This window comes from Ptychodera flava, chromosome 14, assembly GCF_041260155.1.
Source record: "Ptychodera flava strain L36383 chromosome 14, AS_Pfla_20210202, whole genome shotgun sequence".
Classification (NCBI taxonomy): domain Eukaryota; kingdom Metazoa; phylum Hemichordata; class Enteropneusta; family Ptychoderidae; genus Ptychodera; species Ptychodera flava.
The window spans coordinates 39,451,357-39,472,723 of record NC_091941.1 but is presented as its reverse complement, the minus strand read 5'-3'; the positions used below and the strand labels follow the sequence as shown (position 1 = coordinate 39,472,723).

At 37.9% G+C, this 21,367-nt stretch overlaps 2 protein-coding genes across 2 annotated transcripts; both read right to left on the bottom strand.

The window, feature by feature from the left end:
- Positions 1 to 298: 298 nt before the first annotated feature.
- Positions 299 to 21,264, bottom strand: LOC139150461 (stress-induced-phosphoprotein 1-like). Its single transcript, XM_070722846.1, has 13 exons — positions 21,169 to 21,264; positions 16,717 to 16,926; positions 16,077 to 16,215; positions 15,630 to 15,777; positions 14,752 to 14,941; positions 14,027 to 14,153; positions 13,321 to 13,423; positions 7,689 to 7,809; positions 7,404 to 7,500; positions 3,431 to 3,592; positions 2,815 to 2,918; positions 2,332 to 2,495; positions 299 to 1,612 (listed from the first exon to the last, which is right to left on the bottom strand). The coding sequence occupies exons 1-13, from the start codon at positions 21,190 to 21,192 to the stop codon at positions 1,540 to 1,542; spliced, it is 1,662 nt and encodes a 553-aa protein (XP_070578947.1). The 5' UTR covers positions 21,193 to 21,264; the 3' UTR covers positions 299 to 1,539.
- On the bottom strand, positions 10,200 to 11,775 carry LOC139150462 (uncharacterized). The gene is made up of 2 exons (XM_070722847.1): positions 11,568 to 11,775; positions 10,200 to 11,337 (listed from the first exon to the last, which is right to left on the bottom strand). Exons 1-2 carry the CDS (start codon positions 11,695 to 11,697, stop codon positions 10,331 to 10,333), a joined length of 1,137 nt encoding a protein of 378 aa, XP_070578948.1. The 5' UTR covers positions 11,698 to 11,775; the 3' UTR covers positions 10,200 to 10,330.
- Positions 21,265 to 21,367: the final 103 nt, after the last annotated feature.

The following is a 21,367-nucleotide window of genomic DNA, read 5'->3' as shown; positions in this document are numbered from 1 at the left end:
TCTGCAATACCTGTGAGTTCATTCCCTAGCAAGATTGCATGCCAATATGGCATAGTTAAAAATCAAGAGTAATTCAACAATTATCACATCATTGTATCAAAAATCACTGGTAAATCTATAAGTTCTATAAAAACCTGTATATAGTATTTTGAAACACTGACACAGAGTACCGTACAGTTACAAAGTTCACACATGTACATCAACTACAAACACACAGACATATCAAACCTACGCACAGAGACACAGACTATAGTGAGAAAGGTCACAACGAATGACATCACAAAACACACTACTGATGTTTTGATTTATCATGAACTGGAGGCTTTCCTTTATTGTCAGCATTTTTCTACAAAATACAAAGGACACACTAGCTAGGATACTATACTGTAAGAACAGCTTAGAATTTATATAATGGCACATAGTGAGATACAGAATCATTATAAGCAAGACATTCTTGTTACAGGAAGTGAAACATCTAACAATTTAGGGGAGAGAGGGGGGTGTATTACAAGATATGGATTAGAATTAATCTCTCCAAAATCAGAAACATTCATCCTAGACCCCAATGGGTTAATCCCATAATTTGTATGGAATTGAAATATATGTCAATTCCACGTTTGTAGACATGGATTTATTTGTACTGCCATCATGTGATCTCTTGGGTGTACTGAGTCTATAGAACATCATGTATCCTTTTTATTACATAGTGGAACCACATCTACACAATCACATAGATTATCAGAAGTTGATGTGTATTACAACTAGAGTTCATCACTGCAGCTAGAAATATCTGGCATTGAAGTTACTACATACCATGATGGCAATTTTGAAAAGTAGAATTCCTATACAAATGGCATTGTGTGAAAAGTGCATGTATTACGCTCTATTACCTTTTTGAAAATTTCAATTTTTACTGCACTATCATGACAAATAGGAATAAAAAAATGATACAATAACTTCAACAACATACTTTTCACTTTCCCAGCCAGTACAGTCAGGTTAAAAATTAAAGTCAGCTTCTAGACAAGTGTTAGATTTTCTGCAACTTAACATGAACAAAAACAAATCTATGTTTGATGGAATGTCACTGCCTCAGGAAGATGAAACCTTACATTCAAAATAAAGAGTTTCTATCAAGACTGACACAGATTATTGATATTGTGAGATAACCACTTTTATGGCTGGTGTTCTGTATCTACTCATTTTCTACTCTGTAACACAACGTGAATAAACTTCAAAAATTCTCAAATGAAAGAAAAACATTACAAGCTTTAGGTAGATCTGGTATAAGTATATGAGTATAAAAAAGAATGAAAAATAAGACAATCCATTATCAAAGCTTTCTAAAGTTACCATCAAACAACAATTTGTTTTCAAAAACCTGGGTTTTTTCCTGATATCATAGCCATCAAAATGACACTGAGATGAAAATATCCACAAGGAAGTACCTGTAATAAATTTTCTGATTCAAGAAATACAGAGTTACTGATTCAACTTTATATATTTTATTTAACAATGAACATGTATCTAGGATCATGATCAGCGCAGTGCTATTAGACCAACGTCTATCAATTTCTGTATCTTGGCTGCAATTTCTGGATTCTTCAAATGCCTGTTTAAAAACAATAGAAATTCAGAGTGAGAAACTTCCTCTCTTTCATGAACATCCTCAGCTGAATAGTTGCAGCATCTTTGGTTCAATCATGTAACATCATTATTAAAGCTCCATAAGCTGTATCTTTTGGCTATTTTTTTCAGAACTTTTGTTTTGTGGTTTCCCTACACTTTCTGCATTGAATCCCTAAACTGTAATTTAATGCCAAGTATTTAGCATATCAACACAACCTATATGAGTATAATCTCCATTGTTATTGTTGAAAATTGTATTCAAGTCCGGACTAGAATTCATGTGTAAGCAACAAACAATGATCACTACACACATACAAACTGTGTTGACAAAAAGGAATACTCGAAATTTCAGCATGACAAACGGATTAGGGTCAGACACGGTAGTTGATTTACAAGAGCAGAATACTGAAAAACGTGCCACAAGTTACAGCTTATGTCCCTTTAATTTCTAGTTTCTTTGAAAATAAGAATAAACAACTTTTAAATTCAATGATCTAGACAAGATTTGCTGTGTGTATTCCGATAGTTGATGACATTAACTAGCAATATACTGTTGCAAAATAAATCTCTGAGTATATTACTGCAGATTTTACAGCAAAAACCTGGGATAAATCCTCTCAACAGTATTTAGGACTGACACATCAAATATCAAGTGATGATAGATAAACCAAATATGAAACTATAAGTGCAAAGAAAACTTACTCTTTTAACGCACTGGGATTTTCTTGCATTTGTTCTAAGATGAGTCTCATTGCTGGATCTGTCATAATTTGTTGTACTTCAGGATTTTGCATGGCTCGCTTTCTTACCTCTTCGGGATCATCACTCTGTGCCATTATGCATTTCTGATAACCAGACTGTGCTTCCTGTGTGCAAAATGCATCAAACTTGATATGTTTATAGAACTTTGACATTTGAAGATTGAAACTTGTGTTGCACTTTCTGTCTCAGACAGAAAATACAAACTACAGTGCAACAGTGAAAATGAACACATAGACATATGGAGCATTGCCATACATAAGGATATATTTAACACTATAGAATTTTGTTGCACACTACACATACGAGTATTTTAAAATGACTTAACACAAGAACATTTTGTACATTATCACAATACAGCACTTACATATTAAACATTACACTTATTATTTAGTACAGGTTGTTCACCATATGCTGATAACATACCTGATTTTTTGGATCAAGTTCTATGGCCTTTTGATACGCTACCATTGCTTTTGATGGCTCCTTCAGTGCCAATAAAATACCACCTTTGCGTGTGTAGCCTTTGACTGCAAATGAAAAACATACTGTAGTAATTAACACTCTGTTCCTAATTTGACATACCATTCTTCTTTCAAAAATTCTGTTATTTATCAATTTGAAAACTGTAGGATGATTAGGTGCTTTGTAAAGTATTTATCATACATGTACACAATACAATGAACTTGACATCCATTCCTAAAATTTTATGGTCAACTGAGGTAATAATGTTTCATGTGATGGTGTATGAAATGTCTTATGATTTTTCTCTTTGTTTGCAATGGAAAACATAAAATTGAGTTTAATACTTCACTTTAAAAACACATTGCAAGTCAGATCATAAAAAGAATCAAGGATTTTCCAAAACTCTGACCTAGATACAGTGTAAACAAACCAGGATATTCTAAAACCTAGAACAAGCTTCATGATGACTGAAGAGATCTACTCGCTAATTCAAACGCGTTGAAATACAAAGGTTCAAATCTGCCCTACATATGAAGCTTACTTATCTCAAGATGTTAGCCTTGGTTCATGTACTTACCAAAAGTAGGGTCAAGTCTGATACAATCTTCACAATCTTTCAAACCTAAACTGAATTCAGCCAGTTTCATATAACATGCAGCTCTGTTGCTATACAACTTAGCATCGTCTGGGTTTCTCTTGATGGCCTCTGTGTAACACTTCAATGCTTTTGGGAAATCACCTAGACAATCAACAAAACACAACATCAGGACACGACAACGATAGACTGGTCCAGGTGTGAGTAGGAGTTCACAACAGTAAAATGGATTAGACTTCAATGATTAGTCTGTGAATATTCACAATATGCCAGAGGTTTTGGGCTGAGAGTCAACTCAGCATAGCTTAGCTTAGCTTATACCCATGTCTTTCATGGGACCACAGTTACAGTTACTTTACACACTTTGGGCTTTGAATGGTAAACTTTGCCATATTAGGTCAGTAACATGAATGTTACACCGTCAAAACCCTATCAGTTTGACCAGAAAAAAATAATTAAGATTTTAAATAGTTGAATTATTAGAAAAGTAACAAAGCAAAAACAATTTTAGTGGTCGAATTATTAAACTTTTTGACAGTTCATGAGTGATGATTGAAACATATAAAGGTGACTTTCTTGAAGTCCTGACTTAGACATTCTGTGCTGTACATTGTATTGTTCTGTGTATTTTATCGAAAATAAAATGTTCAATGCAGCTTGTCATGATTGGTTGGTCAAATTATTAGAGATTGAGAAAGTCCCAATTTCCATCAGTGGTCAAACTGATAAGGGTAAAATAAAATAACATTTTGAGAAAAATATAGGGTGGTCGAATTGACAGAGTAGTCAAATTAATAGGGTTTTTACAGTAGTTTAGATTTACATTTGTCAGTGTTTATGGTTCTTTATTTCTGGAAACAGTTCCATGAAAAGTTGAAATAAGTCACTGCAATGAAATTGTCCATAGTTGACAAAATGATAGATTGGAGTTGCCTGAGTGGTTTGGATGTAATACATACAATATGATATTACAAAACGTACAGCATTAAAGAACAGAATAATTATGCCTGTTTGTTGGTGTACCCAATTTCATTAACAACTATAGAGGTATGTGTTTCAAGATGGGTTCACCCTTAAAAGCTTAATTTTATCTGTTAAGAGTGATTTTAAACTGACATTTTGAAAAAACATTTCCTACTGTCAGTATTCAAAGGCTTGACAAAAAGCAGATGAAAATCAAAGAGGAAGCCACAGAAATGCCAATGGATAGATCCCAAATCATCAACTGTGAACACCATAGTATCTCAGTGACATGCAACCGTAACAACTAAAGTGTATTGTGTTATCAAAGTGACAGTCTCCCTTCCTTTCCAAAAAGGACTTGCTTGTACAGAATTTCATGACGGACATTTGACTGTGCATGGTGATGAGATGCAATGTTAAATGGAAAGTTCAGGTCTGACTAACTCTACAGTGTTGTAATATCATGAATTATGTCACTTGCAAGTTGGCCTTTGTGGTCTATGTTACCAAATTCAGGCCACGCATTCCAAGCATATCCTTGTTATGGGGGCAGTCTTTTCAGTGCACTGTCAACAGACGTCAATTTTTTGTGAATTTCAGAATACTTATCCATCAAATATGCAGGATTCTGTGTTAACGGAACTTTAGAAACAGAATCCAACAACTTCGAATTAATTGACACAAATGATAAGTTTTCTGGACAAAAGTCAAATGAACTGACACAACAACTGTAGGCAGTGCCTACCTGTCCGGAAGAATTTATTTCAACAACTGTATGCATGCACCTACCTGACTGGAAGAATTCATTTCAACAACTGTATGCATGCACCTACCTGACTGGAAGAATTCATTTCAACAACTGTATGCATGCACCTACCTGACTGGAAGAATTCATTTCAACAACTGTATGCATGCACCTACCTGACTGGAAGAATTCATTTCAACAACTGTATGCATGCACCTACCTGACTGGAAGAATTCATTTCAACAACTGTATGCATGCACCTACCTGACTGGAAGAATTCATTTCAACAACTGTATGCATGCACCTACCTGACTGGAAGAATTCATTTCAACAACTGTATGCATGCACCTACCTGACTGGAAGAATTCATTTCAACAACTGTATGCATGCACCCACCTGACTGGAAGAATTCATTTCAACAACTGTATGCATGCACCTACCTGACTGGAAGAATTATTAACAACTGTAAATTTCAACAACTGTATGCATGCACCTACCTGACTGGAAGAATTCATTTCAACAACTGCCTGACTGGAAGAATTCATTTCAACACCTGTACGCATGCACCTACCTGACTGGAAGAATTCATTTCAACAACTGTATGCATGCACCTACCTGACTGGAAGAATTCATTTCAACAACTGTATGCATGCACCTACCTGACTGGAAGAATTCATTTCAACAACTGTATGCATGCACCTACCTGACTGGAAGAATTCATTTCAACAACTGTATGCATGCACCTACCTGACTGGAAGAATTCATTTCAACAACTGTATGCATGCACCTACCTGACTGGAAGAATTCATTTCAACAACTGTATGCATGCACCTCCTGACTGGAAGAATTCATTTCAATAACTGTATGCATGCACCTACCTGACTGGAAGAATTCATTTCAACAACTGTATGCATGCACCTACCTGACTGGAAGAATTCATTTCAACAACTGTATGCATGCACCTACCTGACTGGAAGAATTCATTTCAACAACTGTATGCATGCACCTACCTGACTGGAAGAATTCATTTCAACAACTGTATGCATGCACCTACCTGACTGGAAGAATTCATTTCAACAACTGTATGCATGCACCTACCTGACTGGAAGAATTCATTTCAACAACTGTATGCATGCACCTACCTGACTGGAAGAATTCATTTCAACAACTGTGTGCATGCACCTACCTGACTGGAAGAATTCATTTCAACAACTGTGTGCATGCACCTACCTGACTGGAAGAATTCATTTCAACAACTGTGTGCATGCACCTTCCTGACTGGAAGAATTCATTTCAACAACTGTGTGCATGCACCTACCTGACTGGAAGAATTCATTTCAACAACTGTGTGCATGCACCTACCTGACTGGAAGAATTCATTTCAACAACTGTATGCATGCACCTACCTGACTGGAAGAATTCATTTCAACAACTGTATCATGCACCTACCTGACTGGAAGAATTCATTTCAACAACTGTATGCATGCACCTACCTGACTGGAAGAATTCATTTCAACAACTGTATGCATGCCACCACCTGACTGGAAGAATTCATTTCAACAACTGTTTGCATGCACCCACCTGACTGGAAGAATTCATTTCAACAACTGTATGCATGCACTTACCTGACTGGAAGAATTCATTTCAACAACTGTATGCATGCACCTACCTGACTGGAAGAATTCATTTCAACAACTGTATGCATGCACCTACCTGACTGGAAGAATTCATTTCAACAACTGTATGCATGCACCTACCTGACTGGAAGAATTCATTTCAACAACTGTATGCATGCACCTACCTGACTGGAAGAATTCATTTCAACAACTATATGCATGCACCTACCTGACTGGAAGAATTCATTTCAACAACTGTATGCATGCACCTACCTGACTGGAAGAATTCATTTCAACAACTGTATGCATGCACCCACCTGACTAGAAGAATTCATTTCAACAACTGTATGCATGCACCCACCTGACAGGAAGAATTCATTTCAACAACTGTATGCATGCACCTACCTGACTGGAAGAATTCATTTCAACAACTGTATGCATGCATGCACACCTACCTGACTGGAAGAATTCATTTCAACAACTGTATGCATGCACCTACCTGACTGGAAGAATTCATTTCAACAACTGTATGCATGCACCTACCTGACTGGAAGAATTCATTTCAACAACTGTATGCATGCACCTACCTGACTGGAAGAATTCATTTCAACAACTGTATGCATGCACCTACCTGACTGGAAGAATTCGTTTCCTTTGTTTTTCTCTTCAAGTGATTTCTCAGGGTCTATATACGCTAGTCTTTCTTTTTCCTTGGCCATTTTCTCTATCTGAGAGTGGGAGAAAAATTTAGATTTAGATGGTATGATGGTAACCATTTATTGTGAACAATGAAACTGACAAACCACTGATATTGATTTAGAATATAATGTGAATATTATCCACATGTTATGATGATGAATACAAGATGTGCAATAAACTCCAAATCACAAAATACTTGCCAGAAAATTCTACTTACATGTGTCAATTTTTTTAAGACATCTGATGTCCTATGTTCAGCTAATGACTTGTTAAAATATTCAATAGCACTGGGAAGGTCGTCTTTTTTCATATATGCATTACCAATACGAGCAAAAGCTCTGAAAGACAACAATAATTAAATCAGAAAACTGATCTAACAATTCTATGTACTTATCTTATCAACAAAAACTCAAAAACTAAGCATCATTAATGGACTAAACAGATAATATTTTGATATCATATCATCTTACAGCGCGCGCACGACTTAACGGAACACCAAATTAGGTAATTACTCAGCAACTTTGCTGGGTACTTTGCAATTTGACCTGGCGTTTACCTAAACAAGAGTCTGTTTTATTGTCTGAAGACTGATAAGAAATCCACCAAACTCAGCAGGCAGCTCCCACTGAGTAAACTGATATGCCTACAGTGGAACAAACCATTTTAAACTGGCAGCTTGTTCATGGGAAAATTGTGAAAGGGGGAATAAATATTATTGTATAAAACTCAATCTATTGTAGTCATTTTGTGTCCTGTTTTATAGCATCATACAATTATAATTATCTGTAAACAGAAATATTACAATCGTCCAAACGCGGCATGTCGTATGTGTCACAGTATCCCTTTGGAAAAATGGAACTTTCTACCAGCCCAGTGTGTAGTTTAACAGGCGCTGAATTCAAACTTAGTTGCTTTATCGCGTACTCTTCATATTCTCGGAGTCTCAGTAAACAAGTCTTCTAGCGAGCATTGAGTGTCGAGATGCCAAAAATCACCGATATCCAGACCAGAACAAAGATTATACAAGGTCATGTTGAAGGACGAAGTATCCGAAACATCGCCAGCAAAGTACGGGTACAGACGTCGACGGTCAAGCGCATTATAGACCATTTCAACCTCACCGGCACAATTCATCCGAAGAAACTAGGAGGTCAACGACGTTCGAAATGTTTGCCAGAAACTGTGACATTCATTGAGTATTTGGTAATGAAAAAGCCGTCTTTCACAGCGAAAGAAATAAGAGCGGAACTCCTTCGTCAGAATATCTGCACAGCGGAAAACCTCCCCGCAACGAGAACAATACACAAAATCATACGCAGGTATTTGAATCACACGTTTAAAATCATCTCCCAGGTTCCCGCAGAACAGTTGACCGAAAGAAATGTTCGACGGATAACTGAGTATATCGACACAATTTCGCAGACTGACCCACTAACAGTTCATTTCTTTGACGAAGCTGGCGTCAAGAAAACAACTCCGAACAGACGTTATGGCCATAGTCTGATGGGACAACGCGCTGTCGAAGTACAAAGATACACTTCAGACGTGGATTACACTATTAACCTGTTACACAATGCTCGCGGGATTAGCCACTTTAATTTACTGAACGGTCCATCTAACGGTCTTGAAATGGTACATTTTTTTGGCGAGGCATTACAAATTTTGGATGATGATGGCTACTTCATGCTACGTCGAGGGGACACCGTTGTTATGGACAACTGTGGCTTCCATCACGGGAGAGTTGCAGAAGCGTACCTACGACAACTATTTGGTGAACGGGGCGTGAACTTGATATTTCAGCCACCATACTGCCCTGAATTCAATTCATGCGAGATGTGCTTCAGACATGTAAAGGGATATTTACGACAGAACGATGTGTTTGCCGTACAGTTCTTGGAGACCGCGATTTTGGAAGCTGTAGCTGAAATAACACCGATTATGTCACGCAATTTTTTCAGATTTTGTGGGTTTCCCAATATAATACCACTAGTCGATTTATGTATCACATGTCAAGTGCATGGATCTACCATGTTTTGAGGTCAACGTCGCCCGCATATTTTCCTTCAATACAGAATAGTGAAAATCATAGTATAGTAAGACAGTAGATTGCTCGTGATTTCGTGATTGAATATAAAGTTTGAACTTTGAAAGGCATACTCTGTCACATATGAATTCACACCACTTTCTCTCTCGTATGCAAGTTACAAAGTAATATGTGCCGAAAACGATGTTGATTGAATAAATCTAAGTTCTTGTGTTTACGTAATTCATCGACTCTTGTTGTGTACTGTACATTTATATTTCTCTTCAAAAACACATCCAATTCACGAAAGACGCGTGTATCGATTTAACTATTTTATTTTTAGTAACAGTGATAACAATTTGGATTGCACGGTCGCACTCAACCATTTTTGAAAATTACATGGTCGAAAGAGCTAGCTTACATCTCCAATAGCAACAAAGAAAATTACACTGGTGAACAAATATCAAAATCAATGTATGCCATGCTAAAATACAATGGCAACCTTATTTGTCAAGTTTGCCTTGATTAGACCAAGGCAAACTTGAAAAACACAACCAAATTTAAAACGTGGTCGTTCTTCATAAACTTTCAAATTAAACACGAACACAGAATGAAATTCAAACAATAAAGTCATAGATTGAAACAAAGTTGAAAGTTATAAGTGTTCTGAGACTTGACATGTAACCACTTCGATTTCAATTTCAACTGACGCTTTCAAGACAACAGCAAAACTTTGGTTTTCCTACTCTCTGGCGGAAGCAGAATTTGACTGAAACTATGTAAATAACACGGGAATATATACTAGTAAGAGTATGATAAATCCTGACTGACGTTTACTACTGCGATGAGAGAATATTGGCTGCCTCAAGCAAAGCGTTCATGTTTGATTCGATACCGCGGTCAATGATTTCACACCTGTTAACAGACTCTACATCGGACGGTGGAAGAGCTACATGTCTAGCTTCTGGGACATGCATAGCGGCTGCATTTCCATGACCGGAAACGTTAGGCACAGGGGCTGCATTTCCATGGGTCGATACGGTAGGCATAGTAGCTGCATTTCCATGGGTAGATACGCTAGCGGCTGCATTTCCCTGACTGGATACAGTAGAGGGCATAGCTACTGCACTATCATGGGTAGCGGGAGAAGGCATGGCGGCAACATTTCCCTGAGTAATTTGGCCTGCAACTGCTTGATTATCAATCATGGGTTGATTTTGTGTTCCCATGTTTTCACTTCGATACAATGCCGCATTCCCAATCCGACCAGCTGGTGCATGGTAAAGTTCACCAATCGATACAGACGATTTTATAGCCTGCGAACCATCGGAAAATGTAGTGCGGCTGACTCCTGGCGCACCATCATCATGTCGGATCGGAGACTGGCGAAATCCGTGTAAGTATGAATCAGGGTGCAATTCATCTGGAATATTTGGAACAGTTAGTCCCGGATATGGTGCATAGGGATTGATGTAACCACGTTGCAGTTGCATGAAGGGATGGCTTTGCTGATACTGACCATGTCCAACTTGAGGTGGAAGGTAGTTTTGCGGAGGTGAAAACATGTAAGGATAAAATGGAAATGTCCCAGGAAAATCGGTATATGGAGCGCCCGCGGCATTCCTTTGTCGACATCGACGATCCACCTCTTTCTTCGGAATTTTATAATTTCCACGGTGAGCAACAGTTTCTTCGGTCGAATCGTCTCCATCAGAGCTATCATAGTCGTGACGAGCCGTTTTCATAGTATATTTCTTTTGCATCGTAGGAGCGGTAGCTTCTTCAACTGAAAGGTCGTGACTATGACGAGTAGGCCTAACGGTCGGGGTCTTCACCGGGGAGCCTGTTCAAGGGAATGTTAGGACATTAACTAAGCTTCGTGTTTCTCAGAAGAAATGTTATACATTTCAACTTATAATTATATACCTGAGACCTAAAGTAATACAAATTTGACTATCGATGTAATTACTTTCGAACCTAAACTTGTTTTAATTGAAAACTCAAAATTCTTGGCGAATTCGAAATTCAGAGGACAAATCACTCGGTTATTGCGATCAAAAATAAAATACTTACACTTGGTTAGGAGATCGTAAATTTTTGCACGACTTTCGGTTGTTTCACAGAAGCTGCTCGTCTTCACAGTTGATTTCAGTTGCTCCTCCATGACACGGCTGAATTCCCGTCGATCATCTCTAGGGCTCATTTCGGCTGGAATTTGCTGAACCTTATTGTTGTAAGCTTTACGTAAGACACTGATGTCACGTTGCAGGGCTATTTTTCCCTGCACTGACCGAAGATTGTACTTCTCGGGAAGGCTGTCTGCAGCCTTGGCATTATAGCAAGGGTAATCCGCCCTCCGATCTGCTCTCAAAGTCTCTAATTTGTTGCAGTTCGTTCTCTTTTTCGGTAATGGCTTTGGTCAGTTTGTTTTCTTGCTCTTTTAGTTCCTAAGTCTAGCAAAATAATCGTTCTTATGCTTGTCTTGCCTCCGCAAAATATGTAACCTCTACAAGCTTCTCCAACAAACAACCTTCATTGTTTTTATTTCCTGTAGATTTATGGCCTCGACGATGGCAAACATTGCACGTGCTCCTTCTGTTTGTTCCGACTGGTTCGGCCTCAGCAACGGGTCTTTCCATTTCCTTTCTTTGATCACAAGTTGCCATCTTTTCATCTTTAAGACCACGCAATTCAGCAGCAATGTCTCCTTCCTTTTTTTCTTTCCAAACCTTAGCACTTCCAGAATCACTGAAATGCAGTTGTCTTACGCGGGAACTTTTCTCTACTTCGTCGGCAGAACCCCGCTGGTCGCTCTCGCGCCTCGAAGTGTCCACATCTTTCATGGCAACTGCACTGCATGACTTTACTGGTTGCGCTGGTGAGCAACCTTCATTGACGATGATTTTCAATCTCAGATAATCCGCCTTCGGAACGGGAAGGGCACATCTATACATGTCATCCATGTCATAATCATCGTCGCTTAGGGTAACCAGTGTTCCCTCATCGTTCACATATTGGAGTTGAAATGAGGAACTATGTAAAGACTGTATCTTCTGCCGAATGAAATCAATAAGTTCCGAGTACGTTGTGTGTTGGTCCTGGGCGTAAACCTGACGGGTTTTGCCTCGGTAGGTTATTTGGAATTGAAACATTGCCGCATCCCGTGTATTGATCCAGACTGTACGAAAACGTTCGTCAAATTTACCGCCTTTCATGAGCAAACCACCGCCGTTGAAGGAACAATCCATTTTTATTATATGATCGGGTGGTTGCTTGACAGTCAATGTTTCTTAGATGTATGTAATCCTGATTCGAAAACTCAACTAACTAGCAATACTACAGATATATACAAAGACAGGACACAAAATGACAACGGCAAATCGTGTTTTACACTTCACAACATTTTATTCCCCCCCCGATTCAAAACTCACCCATGAACTATATAGCGCTAGCTTCCAGTCGAAAATGGGTTGTTCTAGAATAGGCATATCAGTTTACTCAGTGGAGAAGCTGCCTGCTGAGTGTGGTGGACTTCTTATCAGTCTTCAGACAATAAAACAGACTAGTGTTTAGGTAAATGCCGGGTCAAATAGCAAAGTGCTCAGCCAAGTTGCTGACTAATTACCTAATTTGGTGTGCCGTTAACTCGTGCGCCAGGTGTAACTTACAGTACTGGCATAAAATTGATCATCTGTGAGACCAGAACATACACTGCTTTACAATGTGACTAAAGGAACAGACACACATCTTTAAGTTGTAATTTTGTATAAATGTAATATCATTCCACACTTTTCCAAAAAAGAATTGAGAAAGAAATGACACTTACTTGGCCAAAACTTTGAAGTCAGCTCTATTTTCCCGTCCTACTTCAACTGCTTTCTCACAAATTTTTATACATTCATCAAAGTCTCCTTTCTCAAAATATACAGCTGAGAAATAAACACAAGCAGAATAAGACCACAACACTACCCAATTATACTATTAGATTGTTTCAATATCTATCTAGGTAACAACTGGTGATTTGTAAGACTTGCCATGTTTTACTCTTATTTGTTTAGTTTTATTGACGACCAATATATAGTACAAGGAATATCTACCATTCAATTTAGATCAGTCTTTGCTGTCTGGGTTTGTAATAAACTGCAATTGCTGCACAGAACTGCTGTTCATGGTATGATACTATCCTCTCCCATCCTGTCAAGTCATAACTCTGTCCATATAAATCTCCTGTATTGAACACACTTACAAAGACATAGCTACAAAGTCAAGGTCAAATTTAAAGGCAAAACATTGATTTCTTCCAGGGTGATCTAATAGTATGACAGAAATGGGCATAATTGAAATGAGTTGCAATACATAGATCATCCAACCTGTAGCTTGTCAGAAGATAAAAAATTCACACATTGGTCTACAAATGAAACATGGATAAATTGACCAATTACCAATGACACATAAATAAATGGACCAATCACAGGCAATGCTGCAAGAGCACTGCAAGGACACCCTATAAGACAACTTGTGCAACGACTCACCAGCTTTGTTAGTTAGGAAAGTAACATTAGTACCATCTAATTCAATCGCTTTGTTGTAATATTCTATAGCATTCTCAAAATCTTTCTTCTTATATGCTTCATTTCCCTGTTCTTTGAATTCAATGGCCTGTGTTCAGAAACAAAGGAGGAAAATAAATTACATCATCTGACTGTATCTTGTCTGGAAAAGAATTCATCCAAAGATATGAAAGTACAGCAGAATTTGCAAATACAAGTGTGGCCAATGTGTTGCAGCTCAGAAGATTACATAACATGTCACTGATTGGTAGATTTTAAACTATTTACATCAACTTAAGGAATCTAGAAGTAAGGCTATTGCCAAAGGGCCATTATATATGGCACCTTTCTAGCTTTACTATGATGATACTACCTGATAGAAACAGAGTCACATAATGAAGAGACTGTGATTTGATCAATGAAGCTGGCTACATGTGGACAGGCTTTGTTTCATTGTTACCATGTGAACAGACATTTAAAATCTGAACAATGCCTTGTCCACTGTAAAGACCATTCACCAACAAAGTATTGGTAGTACGGTAACCAAATTGTTTCACAATAAACTACACTGCCCTTACTGATAGACAAATGAACCCCCTAGGATACTGAAGCGTAATACAGCTTGGAATGGTCCCTGTATTCCACATATTTTAAGTGACAGTGATGACAGAAAAACAGATATTTGTTTCTATAACTCTCAAATTTACCTTCTTTTTATCAGGTGTAATATCATCAGTCTCCATGGGTTCTGGTTCAGTTTTCTTCTTTGAAGATGTTGGCTTGGAGTTTCTTGTAGATGTTGAAGGTGGTTCCATAGGACCAGCATCATCAGCAGTCATTAGATTGACTCCCAGTAGCACACTTAAGGATGTCATAACTCTTGGGTCATTTAGCTTGCTGAATGATTAAAGCCAAAAATCAAATTGTCAAATGCTGATTATAAAGGATAATTTATGCAAATTCTACCTAACCTTTTTTCAATCACAGGCTTGTTTCAATGATGGCCTTAGCCTTGATCATCTTAACCCTTGAGTACTGTAACTTTTTCCTACCAAAATTTTAGTGCAATATTTTACCAATTTATATGAATTTTTCTGTATTTTTTTGATAACTTTGGACCAAGTGGATAGCACATGTCATTTCTATCAAAATTTCGGCAGAAATCTGAAAAAATATTGATTAAGGTATATTTTATGAAGGCCAAAAAAATTGACTTTGGCACTCAAAGAGTCCATGAGTTATATTCCTTCTCACTCAAAACTTTAAATGATGTAAATCAAAATGTGTTACTGAACAAAGGAAGCATTTTGTCCAAATTTTCCAACAATCCAACAATGTGATTGCAGAAACCAAGATTGCAGAGTACTGCTCTGAAAATATGGCAAATTGTAGGTATGAGGCTATGCACAGGAAATACTATGTAAAGAATAAACAAAAACGCAGCTTTAAGAAAAAAAAGTTTTTGAGAGTCCATACATCAAATGGTTATATCTGCCTTGAATAAATAGTATGTTACAAGTTTCTGATGCCTCTGAATAAAAGTAATATTGCTTTGATATCTACTAAAGACTGCAAGCTATTTTACCTTCCTAGCAATCCTGGGTTCTTCTGCAAAGCTTGTATTGTACTGACATAGCTTGGGTCTTTCATCATGTCTTTTGTCCTAGGATCAGTAGCTAGTTTATCCATTACACCTGGCATTGCAAATGGGTTCTCCAATCCTTTTTCTTTATCTGGTAAAAAATAGATATATGCGGTATTCACATCTTTGACTTACCATTGTGTTTTTGATGACAACACCTTACACTGGATTGATTTCATCTTACCACATTTAATGTCATATGAACTTTTGATATATGTAAAGTAAGAGGTCTAAAGCAATACATGCAGGTTTTGCTTTCTTTCCATCGAACTTCTGGTATATTTCTGTATGTAGATATAGCAACATTGGTAGCTATGGCAACATTGGAACTCTACAGATGACGACAGAGCTGAAAGAGATTAAAACTCTGCATATACACTTGGTTCTTACCTAAATTAATTTCACAATCTCTCAAGCCATCTTTTAATTGTTGATTATTTGGATCCAACTTTAGTCCTTGTTCGTATGTGTTTTTTGCTTCCTCATAGCGGGATAAAAATGACAATGCTGCCCCTTTCCTCGAGTAACCCTACAAACAGAAAAGAGAATATTCAGGGGAAATATTAGTCCTACAGAACATTATCATTTACTCTATCTTTATTCAAAGCAATAATGAACGGAAAAAATGTGATTAGATAAAGTAACAGAAATTCACCAATGTTTGGCAGTTCATTTATATATGTCATTCCATTGACCAACTGCTCATGAATTCAAACTTGACTTTATTCCCTTCACATGTAATGAATAAGCAAAATTTCCTGTCACTTTTCAAAGAAGTGAACAAACCTAGGTCCTTATTGAACTGATATTTTCTAGAATAACCTTCTGTCTTGGAATGTGTATATTAATAAAGGTTAACCCCTTGACCACCAGAGTGTAATACAGAGGCTTTAACAAATATAGTGTAAATAAAATTTCCACAGAATATTCTGACACCCAAAGTATATGGCAATTAATTAAAGTGGTGGAAAGTTTCAGTATTTGTGGCAGTCAAGGTAGTACATTGAAATCAAGATTTTTTTACATTTACCTTTGCCCAGTCTGGTTTGATTTTCACAGTGTTATTACCGTCTTCTAAAGCTTTCTCATAATCGCCTAATTTAGCATAGGCTGCTGATCTGTTACTGTATAGGACATGGTTCTGCGGATCTAATTGAATTGCTTGACTGTAGAATTTCACAGCTTCCTGGATTTTGCCACTCTGAAGAGCTTTGTTGCCTTCTACTTTTAGTGACTCAGCCTGCAAAAGAAAACCATCAAGTGATTCATCATGTTGAACTCTGACCCTGCTAACAGTCAGTGCTGGCAGTGGAGTCAAGTACCAAAGTGTATATGACCAGCAATAATGGTGATATGGTCTGACAGTCATGTTGAATTCTGACCTTGCGGACAGTGAGTGTTGACAGTGGAGTCAGGTAACTGTCAGTGATACAGGTGACAAGGTTTGACAGTCATGTTGAACTATGACCTTGCCTGTGTTCGCGCTGCCCATTCGCCACGTTCGCAAATGCGAATTGAAATCAGCAGTGGCGAAGAAAAATCGATCCTAATTCGCCACAGTGGCGAAGTGACTTTTTGTTGAAAAAAATCCGCAAAATAAGCAAAAACGTGGGGTATTTTAGTCTTTGTTGATCTGCGCTTCTCTTTCGGCGATTCGCGAAAAAACTATATCTACTTCCGTATTGTTCTCTCCGACGTACGCAATTGCAATCGAGCCAAGTCTCGCGAGAGATTTGACGTCAATTTGTATAGTGTACAGCATGCACAGAAATGACTATCGCGAGAATTGAAAATGCAGGCAGACGCAATCGAGCCCTAGTCTCGCGATAAATTTGACGTCATTTTGTCCAGTACAGCACTTAAAGCGAACACTCGCGAGAATTGAAACTTTTGCTACAGCAGACATACGCATTTTAATCGTGGTCACAACGTTCAGTGTTGAAATTTATTTGCATCGTGGTCTAGACGTTCCGTGTTGCGCATTTTAATCGAGGTCTTATTTTAATGGTGGTCGATTTGCATCGCGGTCCTCATGGTCCCGTATTGATGTTCATTAAAATCGCCATCCCAACGCATTCCGTGTTGTTGTCGATTTGCATCGCGGTCTTGACGTTTCGTGTTGTTGTTCATTAGAGAGGTTATAATCTAATTACATGTACGTCTGAAGGCATACAGTGGCGTACGCGTATCCATGCTCAGCTGTGATTTTTTTGGTTGATTTTGCAGTATTTTTTCAGAAACATACAAAATGCGTCTAAGTTTAAGAAACAATTTATTTCTCTACGCGAGGACTATTCAAGCTCGTTGTATCCTCGCATTAAATTTACCGATTTTCTGTAATACAGTAATTTATGTCGTTTAGGGAAACCTTTGTAACAGCTTCAGGTAAAAAGTTGAATTAGACGACAATATTTCATTTACGTCAGGAAATCATAGCATGTACATCTTCTAAAGGTGAACTCTAAGGATTTTCTGATATCAAAGATGTTTGCTAATTTACAATGATACTCATACTTAACGAGATCTCCTGTCTAAATTCCTGCAAATCACCAAGAAACGTAATTAAGACTACGTGTAGAAGTGTCGTTTGATGACGTTCCGAACGTCTGTGCCACATGTACGCGATGTCTTGTTGCATAACGTGACAAAGACGCTACGTGTACTGATGGAACGTGATTACGTGTAACCAAACTTTGATTTTAATCGCAGTCCGAACGTTCAGTGTTGCTGTCATGCTGTTGATTTGCATCGCGGTCCCAACCTTCCGTGTTGCAGTTCATTTTAATCGTGGTCTCAACGTTGCGTGTTGCTGTCGATTTGCATCGCGGTCCAGAATCAAGCAATTTCCAGTGTTACAATGAAGACAATTGGATACAAGGTTGATGTGTTGATAGTTTATTCTTGTGCATGCAACCGACATTGGAGATTATAGCATTATAGAAAGCTTTGTTTTCGTTAAAATGTGTGGCTAATAAAATTTGTCTGTGGCTTATAAAAATTTGAAACTATTCGCCACAGTGGCTAACAGCTTTCCAACCCAGCGCTAACACAGCTTGCTGACAGTCTGCGTTGACAGTGGAGTCCAGTAACTGAGCCATGATCAGTGATATAGGTGACAAGGTCTGACAGTCACGTTGAACTCTGACCTTGCTGACAGTGTCTGTTGACAGTGGAGTCAGGTAACCAGCTATGATCAGTGATACAGGTAACAGAGTCTGAGTAGAGTTTGGGAAGAGTTTGGCGTTGATAAATTGTGATCACACCTTCATCAAATGTTTTTGTTAAAGATATTTTTAAAATGTTGCCACAGAAATACGGCCTGCATGCAAAGAACAAGACTAATACAAAAGTGTAATCTTGAATCAAGAGGGCACTGGACACATTTTATCTATGTTCATGTTCTGATACCAAGTCAGCTGACAAGACTTGATTAAGTTGATAAACGATTCCAAAAAATATTAAATCTCCCATGCCCACCCCATGTGTAAGAATGATTTGATCATGAGATGCAATATAATGAAATCAATATATTAATTATATTATTATGACTCATAAGATTTCTGTGAAAAAAAAATACAATGTAGCAATGTTAACTGCCATACTGAAACCTAGTGTATTAAGAAATGTATTTGTGATGAACAACACATTTCTTCACAAATACACTTCAAAATACCTGGTCTATATGTCTCTTACCAGAAAACCATCACAGCGCGACAGCTAGCCCTGGACTGAGTTTGCATATACCAATGGTATAATTAGTGGTATTCAAATTTTGTAATCAAAAGTTCATGTCAAAAAATATAAAAAGTGACCATTTTTAGAAATGTACTGCATATCTAAAAATTTGACTATTTATACAGTATTGTATCCTGTTAACTGATGAAATGGTTTAAAGGAAGAATCTGATTATTATATTCACCGAACACTACTGTGTATATGGATAAATTTACAACAATACAACATGGGAAGCTGGCAATGGCGCTGTATGGCAGGGCTGTATGTTACCAGTGTACCTGGTAACATACAGCCCTCTCATCAGGTGCCGCCAACTGAGCTGTTCCTGCAAAAAGGTGTTCGTGTGCAGTTTTTTAGCGGGCTGGCAAATTTCAAAAGTAATCAGTGGGCGGGGAGAAAAAATCGAAATTTACTTCAGGCGGAGAAGGAATTTCAATATTCTCAGAGGGCGGGGAGAAAACTTTTGACAGTGGGTACCGAAAAATACGTAGAGGGAGGGGAAAGCCGTGGTTGATAGAACTTGAGGGTAGATTAAGCGCCAAACTTAGAGGGGAGCAATATTCCAAGGTATACTGCTATCTGCTCGCACGGTTTTACATTGATCTGGGTTTCCTAGTGGGCATCTAGTGGGCAATGGGGAATTTCAGTAGTGGGGAGAGGGCAATGGGGAGCTTGAATTGTTGTGGGGAGTGGGGAGTGGCCAGACCATAGATACTGGAGGGCAGTGGGCATAAAAATTCAGTGGGAGGGCACATTTTCCTTGCATGCCAGTGGGAGGGCAGTTACGAACAGCTCTACTTTCCCCTACAAATTTTAGGTCACGGTCAAATATAAGTAACATTGGTATATCAGCCTTAAAAGCATGTTTTGTGATGATTTGCGAAATTGATGAAATTTACCAGTTGGCGGCACCTCTGTCATGCAGAGCTAGATTTTAACCATGACTACTGACTATTGACAAAAGGTAAAAGAAGTAAAATTTCCAACTATCAAATATGGAAATGTAAATTTCAACATTTCAATATGTCATTACTACAATGCATGAACTCGAGTCAGTATAAGCTCCAGATTCTTTATAGAATTCAGTAGTGTTGTGTAACGTGGATACTCAGTGTCATACTGCACGATTATATACTCGACCAACAGTGTGCATATTGTCGGCAATCATAATGAGTAGGGAAGTGCGATTACATTTTACACTAATAAAGCGATGTTAACTCCTTGAGACACAGCAAACCTTGAAAAACCTAGACAATTCTATATTGTCGATCTTTCAAAATTTATTAGATAAAATTAACTGAAAGAAGGCTCTATTTGGCAGTCAATGGTAAGTTTACAATGCAATCATGTAGACTATGGGATACACACGTGTGTATGTTCAGAGCACCCACCCGTCTTCCTACCACCGTAGGACTTTGCTAAACACGTAAATAAACGACACAAAGGAAATTTACAAAAAATGAAACTACAGTAAAATAACGATGAATAGATGTTCCGATTGTTAACTGGTCGGGTGTCTATCATTTACGCTTGTCGAATCTGAACCAGCAATTTGACTTCTGCTACACAATGTGATCAAAGCTATCGTTGAACGTTAAAGAGCTTTGCATTTCCATTCAGTCGAAATTAAGAACTGCAGTCGATTATTTAATAAACGTGTTCTAAAATGAAAACCTATACAGTCTGTCATCTTAACCTCATTTTACTGACTTTGAAAATGTGGATAAATTAAGCCTTCAGAGCTTACCTTCGACTTGTCGTCCGCCATCATGGAAACTTCTCGAAACCATGAGTTTAAAGGCACCCCTAAGCTTGTAAAAAGAAAGCTTCCTCTTGTGTCAAAGGTCAAAAACTCCGTATCTCGCCGTACCCTGAATCATCACATCATGTACATCAACGGAAATATAACTAATAGTTCATCAAAAATAACCATTTTCGACTTCTCA